This window comes from Taurulus bubalis, assembly GCF_910589615.1.
Source record: "Taurulus bubalis genome assembly, chromosome: 4".
Taxonomy (NCBI): domain Eukaryota; kingdom Metazoa; phylum Chordata; class Actinopteri; order Perciformes; family Cottidae; genus Taurulus; species Taurulus bubalis.
In genome coordinates, this window is record NC_136592.1 from 18,392,985 (window position 1) to 18,400,396 (window position 7,412).

The 7,412-nt window shown below is 39.9% G+C and overlaps 1 protein-coding gene across 1 annotated transcript in view; it reads right to left on the bottom strand.

The window, feature by feature from the left end:
* Positions 1-778: 778 nt before the first annotated feature.
* LOC306735598 (potassium channel subfamily K member 2-like) overlaps positions 779-7,412 on the bottom strand; it is a gene marked incomplete at its 3' end in the record, with an annotated part of 7,412 nt that continues 778 nt past the window's right edge. The window contains exons 3-8 of the mRNA XM_079217083.1: positions 6,950-7,040; positions 6,350-6,467; positions 5,797-5,957; positions 3,995-4,181; positions 3,512-3,651; positions 779-1,108 (exon numbers count right to left, since the gene is read on the bottom strand). Of these exons, the coding sequence (XP_079073209.1) occupies positions 779-1,108; positions 3,512-3,651; positions 3,995-4,181; positions 5,797-5,957; positions 6,350-6,467; positions 6,950-7,040 (1,027 nt within the window). The remainder of the gene's footprint in view (positions 1,109-3,511; positions 3,652-3,994; positions 4,182-5,796; positions 5,958-6,349; positions 6,468-6,949; positions 7,041-7,412) is intronic.

Genomic DNA, 7,412 nt, shown 5'->3' on the forward strand with positions numbered 1-7,412 from the left:
TTGTGAGATATCAACTTTTTCCAGGTGGGAAATCAGATAGAATCACACACAATCTTTGTAGTTCATCTTCTTCTGTAACGTTCTGTAACGTTTACAATTCGGATATCATCACATCCCACCATATAAGACACATCTCTGATATGTCTTGCATTGTTTCAGTTAACAGCCTATTGTGATTGTCAGTATCATTCTGCATTCAGATGGCAGACAGCAGACAGCAGCGTTATAAGTTGTAAAGCTGTGTGGTAAAATGTATCCTAAATTGTTACAATTTAAAATATTGGAGTGTTGCAAACACAGATAGGCACCATGGACATATTACATCACCAAATACTATAATTTTATGTCACAGTTTGTTGGAAATGTTAATTTATTTGTCCTACAGGGAAGGGTTAATTGTTGATCCCAAGTCGTCATCAATGAGCAACTTTGCCTTAGTCCAAGATTTAAGTGAGATTTAGTTGACAGACACCCAGTCTATGCAAGTTTCAACAAACTCAACTAATGTTCTGTACGTCCTTCTTCTTCTTCTTTGTTTCACTGGCGGGATGAGGGTGGTGAAAAGTGTCCCACTGTCAAAGAGCCAGTGAACTGTTCTTGAGTAAAGCTTACATCCCTGCAGAGAGGTTAAGATGTCCCTGCTGGGGTCACAATGTACCACATTCTCATTACTGCTTGCTTTGGGAATAAAAACCCTTTATTCTCAGCACGGATGCCACCAAAGATGACAAGTGGAAAGACCTCAGAAAGATCTTGAAAGGTATTGACCGTCCTCTTCCTATTTAAGGTGTTCAATGACTGAGATGTTTCCTCTCTCGGGGTCCAAACCGTTCATGAACAAACCTCCGTTTCTAGCCATCAGGCCTGGCAGCCCAGCATCTCTCTCGTTTCTGTCCAGTTCATCGTTGAAATTGACCGACATGGCTCTCTTGGGCAGAGTGAACTCGGGGCCGGGGCTGAATCCAAAATCAGAGGACAGTTTGCGTTTGATTGAGGTGGCACGCTGGAACTTATCGTAGACCTCAACGCTAACACGTCGCCGTGTTTCTTTGAACTCTGCTGAGACGTTAGCCGTCCACTCTGCAGCATGAGCTCGGATCTCTCCGACCTGCAAGGAGAGGAAAAGAGAGTGAAATAAGTAGAGTACAGATATACAAAGGTGTCATTCTTGGAACTGTTGTATGCACTGTTTGATCACATTGTCAGTTAAATGGCTAAAATAAAAAAAGGAAATGACATCAAATGGAAAAAAGGAAACTAGAGTAGAAGAAAACGTGTTGAAGTGCATTTAGATATTGCCTTGAGGACCTTTTAGGTGGTTTTGGATGAGGAAGGAGATAAACAACAGCGACCCATTTTCCAGGCACTTTCTGGGCAGCTATTGGTTTCCATTAAGTTCAATAAAATCTATCAATTATCAGAGTCTTTGTTGTAATTTTCGATCACAGTGATGGTTTTTTTTGTTAATTTAAATGTAATTCAAACTGGGACTGCTTTGACAATTTGCTTGCCAGTTTTTTCATGGATAACATCCAAGGCTTCACATGACTTTTAGGTTATGTTTGACTGTACTCATTTAATTTTAATTCATTAAATTTTTAAGATTTTTTTTAATTCACACAATAATATATAAATCCACAGTGTAATCCTTTAATTATACCATAAACATAACACACTCATTTGGAGATTATAATTATAGCACACATGTGCCTTTTGTGTTCAGCCTTTAAAAGCGAAAATACACAACTAGGTATAGTATTAATCAGCCATGGAAACAAAACACTGTGTCATTATTAAATGGTTTTACCTCTGACATGTTCAGGGATAATTAACTTTAGTTAATTACTGTAAAAGGACCTGTACAGCGCTTTTCTAGTCTTCCGACCACTCAAAGCGCTTTAACACTACATGACGTCATTCACCCACTGATGAGAGGAGCTACCATGCAAGGTGCCACATCAGGATTATCAACCATTCATACACTGTAGGCACAGCTACGGAAGCAATTAATGGTTAAGTGTCTTGCTCAAGGACACATCGACATTGGCTAGCGTAGCAGGGGATCGAACCGCCGATCCTCTGACTGAAGGACGACCCTGCTCACCACTGAGCCACAGTCGCAATGGCATGATGAAAAATTCTGACAAATTACTACTAATCAATGCAGCAGGTTTTCCAGTGTTGCTTCTGTTTGACTGACAATCAGAAAGGAAGAGATGAAGCCTTTGTTTAACCCGGATATTAAAAAAGCCTAATGTGCTTCCGTTTTTTCCTAATACCTCATTAAAAGAAGGTCTGAGACACTCTGGTGTTGCTTAACCAAATCAGCTTCAGGACTCAGAAGAGTCTGCCGTAAAAAGAAAAGAAAAACTCTGGCCGTTTTGTGACTTTACAGGTACTATATAGGGGGTTTATAAGGATTTTGATTTTTTTAGACTCCCACAAGCCCGTGGGGTTACGGGGATGTGTCTTTTATTGAAATCCGAAGTTGTAAGGGGTACTTATTAATTATTAGTTATAGTGAAACGTTACGATCGGCGTGGCAAGTAATTAATTAAACTTAACGGTTACTTTAATTGTTTTAAAGGGTTACCGTATTGTAGCAATTTAGTTAAACAACCATGTGGTTGCGGAGATAATTAAGGAAACGTTTAAAAAATGTGTTGTCCGAGAATAGGTGCGGGGGGAGGGGGGGGACTCACACTTCTAACACTGCCTCTAGTTATGACTAGATCACCGTAATGATAATAGCACACACACACTCACAGCAGGACTTGAGAACCCATGGGGAGCATTAATCACACACACACACACACACACACACACACACACACACACACACACACACACACACACACACACACACACACACACACACATTGCATCATACATCACAACTTAACGATTGTAGTCGCAAACCAGTATCATTTAACTAATTATGTTCGACGAATGGGAACACTATGTTATGTCAGCATGTTCAAAGATATAAGTCTTGGTCCCTAAAACTCTTCCATGAGAAAATGTTTGTTTGTCAAGAACTGACTGACCAAATCTATATTCACACCTACCTTCAGTATCACTACAATTCAAACACCAGTGAAATCTAATTACAACAAATGCCTTGTCTGAATATTCCTCCAGCTTTTTCAACTAAGGGTCCCTTTGAAAACTATCAGATGTTCCTTTTATGGAAACAACTAAATTAATTAGCATAACCTGGGTTTTATTTACAGCACACACTGTTTGATTAGATACATTTTCTGATAAGGCCATCATCACACATTTTCAAAATGACCTATTTTTCTCCCTCTCTCTGGAGATGCTCAAGGTAATGGCATAAGACTGTGTTTATGTGTTTGGATGGCAGACGGTGGATTGGATTAGAAAGCAGTCTTATCATTGAAATAAAGTTAAGCAGATGGCAAAAGTTGAGGCACTGTAACTGAGTAGCTTGAATAATAACCTGTGTGTCAGTGCACTGAAAGAGACAAAGTGATGAAATGTGTCATACCTCTTCTTTCGTCTTCTTGGAGATGACTCTGAGCCAGTCTCCGATCATGCTGAGGATGGCAGCAAAGTAGGCTAGTCCCACCAGGATCCAGAACCATACAACTGGTTTATAGTAATCTAAGTACTCTATTTCTGAACCACCTAGACACAGAGACCAGAATCAGAATCAGAAACCGTTTATTGCCAGGAATGTTTACACAAACGAGGAATTTAGTTAGGTGGAAGGTGCATACATTAGACATTAGACGAGACAAGACAAACAACAATCACAGACAACGACAGCAACAGTGCAATGATATTTAAATCAATTATAGATAAAGATAAAGTGCTCAGACAACAGTTAAAGTGACATGTGTGACAGAAGCAGACAGAGACAATAGCTGTCACATATCCAGTAAAATCCACCTGGTGAGCCATGCAGGTATTATGCAGAGAGACAGACGAGTTGGGTGTTGGTATTGAATCTCTAGCTGCGTGTTTGTACCTGCCACAAAGTCTCCAAACCCTATGGTAGTCAGGGTGATGACCACAAAGTAGAGGGACTCCAGCGCAGACCAACCCTCGATGTTTTTAAAGATAGCCGCTGGGAGCGCCACAAACAGCAGGCAGCCAAAAAGCACAAACAGCAGGGTGGAGATGACCCGGATCTTTGTCTGAGTGATGTCCCAATGCTGCAGGTAAGAGAGCGGCAGACAAAATCAGCAATATGACCCCACAGGTACATTTATAACTCTAGAGATCTGATCTGTCTGTCCTAATGTAGCATGTTGGCATGTTAGCATGCTAAATTTGATAGCTAGCACTAAACACAAAGTATAGCTGAGAATCATAGGGATTCATGAGTTTGCAGGTATTTGGTCACAAATAGTAGTATTTTTATGATAGGAAACTTAACCTGATGATGGTGATGGCGTGTAAAAAATCACCAAGATGATTTCAATTAAATTGATCCTAAATTGGACTATGAAGTGTGCTCCAGATTTCATGGCAATCCATCCAATATGTGATGGCACATTTCAATCAAAACCAAACGTCACACTCAGGGAAAAAAAGTCAGAAGATCCCCAACATCAGCAGAAATCATCCTCTGGGGTGCGTTTTGGTAAAACAACCAGATGTAATAGCTCTATTCCATAAATTGGTCCCTGGGTGCAGTAGCAAAGGAAAAACATTCGTAGTGTTCACTGAGGATAATGCGGCAGTCTCGCGTGCTCTGGGCACAGAGTAACAAGACTCACACACAAACACACGCTTACACAATTAACTTTTGTCCTCTGTCTTCAGCCTTAATCAATATATTCATTACAGAGTACCTTAGGTGCCTTGAGAGTACCAGAAGGAGCAGATCGTTCTAAATTACACTCGTCTGCTCATTTCATTTAAAATTAGAAAGCACATTTTTCATTCAAGACTGAGAGGCAAATCATTCACAGCAACAACCCCAACTTTTAAAACTGTGAGAGCTTTTTTTCTCTTATTGGGATGTGAATTCTTGTTACAGCACGTGAATACTAAAGCCTCACTTTTAGGCCTGAACATTTTTGACAATATATCAAATAAACAATTACAAGGACACCTGCTTCTCGCTCAGAATGTGTTTTTTTTTAATAATTTTAAAGAGTTTGGACCCCAGAATGAGATACTCCATGTATACTCTTTTAGCTGCTTAAAAAAACCCGATTTACTGTCACTTTACATCCAGTTTAATAATTATTAACAGTTTAAAGTTTAAAACAAGACATTACGCAGAGAAATCCTCTCAGTGTGTCACTCAAACTTATTAATACAAATATAAATAAAGGGTTTGTTCCCACTGCATCAAAAGCGGACCATTCACTCTCTCTCTCACACACACACACACACACACACACACACACACACACACACACACACACACACACACACACACACACACACACACACACACACACATTCATACATGTAAGCTCAAACAAGAAACAAGAAACAATTGATTCTCCAGAAAATTAACAATATCACAATATATATCAATATCATGACATCAAATAATTATAGAATTCAAACCATCTTGCCCAGAGGATTAATATATAAGATGGTATTTAAATCATCCATCCATCTATCCATTATTCGCGGGGGGTATTTAAATCAGATGTTGTAAATTTGATCTCAAAGCTGGTTTGGGCGAGCACATTTTTCAAAGAGCATTGATGTAAATTATTCAGGAGCCTATTCAGGCTTGTGACCTGCAAACCATAAACTTGTATATATTCTACTGTGACATACACAATATTAAAACCCCAAACTCACCACGAACATTTTCTCCACTCTGGCGATGCCCTTGCCGAATATGGTGCCGAGCTGATCTCCTACTCCAGCCAAAAGGAAGCCGAACAGAGGTATCCCTAACAACGCATAGATGATGCAGAAGATCCTTCCACCGTCTGTGTGGGGAGAGCTGTTCCCAAAACCTGCAGAGAGGACAGAAAAAAGAGACTTAAAATATAAATCACCATTTCTTGCTTCCATAAGAACAGTAAATACACTAAAACTACCAGGTGATGCATCATGATAAACCAACGCAACAAGTGAGATGAATCAATATGTGACAACATGTGTGTTCATGTGTAATACATGATTGATTTTCTTAATCTAAATTTTTTTTAGATTTTACCCTCTGAAGAAACAGCTTCAATAGCAGCACTCCAACAAGTAGGTGTAAGTGGCTGGCAAAGGAAGTAAGTGACCATAGCAGCTTTATTCTTTTAATCACTTGAATGCATGCGTATGTGTGTTAGTGGCCCAACCTTGTGCATCTGTGTGCGTGCATGCGTGTGTATGTGTGGGAGTGTGTCCGTCATACCGATGGTTGTGATGACAGTCCCAGCAAAGAAAAAGGCGGAGCTCAGGTCCCACAGGCTGCTGTGGGTGGTCAGTGTCCCTGCAGGGTTTACCCCTGATCGGATAGCAGACACAACTTGCTGGAGGCGAGAGATATATTTGGGTTGTCAAAGAGTGATCTTTGGACACTTTCAAATTCTGATTAAAAGGCAATTGTGCTACTTTCTTGCTGTGCATATTACAGTGAAACATTTAGGCAGGTGCTTTTGAGCCTTGTTTTTCTTGTAGCTGTGCTGGCAGGGGCCTTTGTTCGTGTGCTTGCCTGGCTAATGAACTAAAGATATAATATTTAAAATTTGAGATTACTTTTGGCGAGGCAAACATCTTGAGCAGTCAAATATAATTAAGTTAGGTGAATCAAGGAGCCACAGATGGAGTTTAATAGTTGAGAATAGTCCAGAACATTACTGAACTATTACAAAACAGAAACAAACTACCTTCTTCTCCTTTAATGCTGTGGGAGCTGTCCATAGTGCTGAAACCACTGCAGCTGTGCTGGATTACAACTGTGTACAATACAGACAAAACTTGAAATGTAAATAATTGTACTATTTCATGTCACCTTAACCAGCTCCTCCAGCTGGCTCTGGTTGACACACGCGTGTCTGGACAGGAACTCCAGCTTCTGGGTCAGGATGGCCAAACGCTGGGCACTAGGAGAGAGGAAGTACAGAGAGATGGTGCAGCTTACACTTATTTGTGATGAACTTTTATTGTGAACAGTATGTGTCACTGAATTATGACTTATTATGAATTATTCTCCTAAATCAAAACACACATATTTTGTTTAAAATGTGGGATTTGTTTTAGTTCATATTTTGGTTCTCAACCATCCAGTGAAAAGCAAACTAGCGGCAGCACTTTGAACTCTGTTACTGAAGCCAGTGTTAAGATTTCAGAACAGGGCTAGTGTGCTTTGTACTTCTACTGGAGTTGTCTAGTGGAGTATAAACGGTGGTACTACTTTACTAAACATCCATTTGTTTACTTGCTGTAATGGCCTACTGGTGCTGTGAATCTATAGA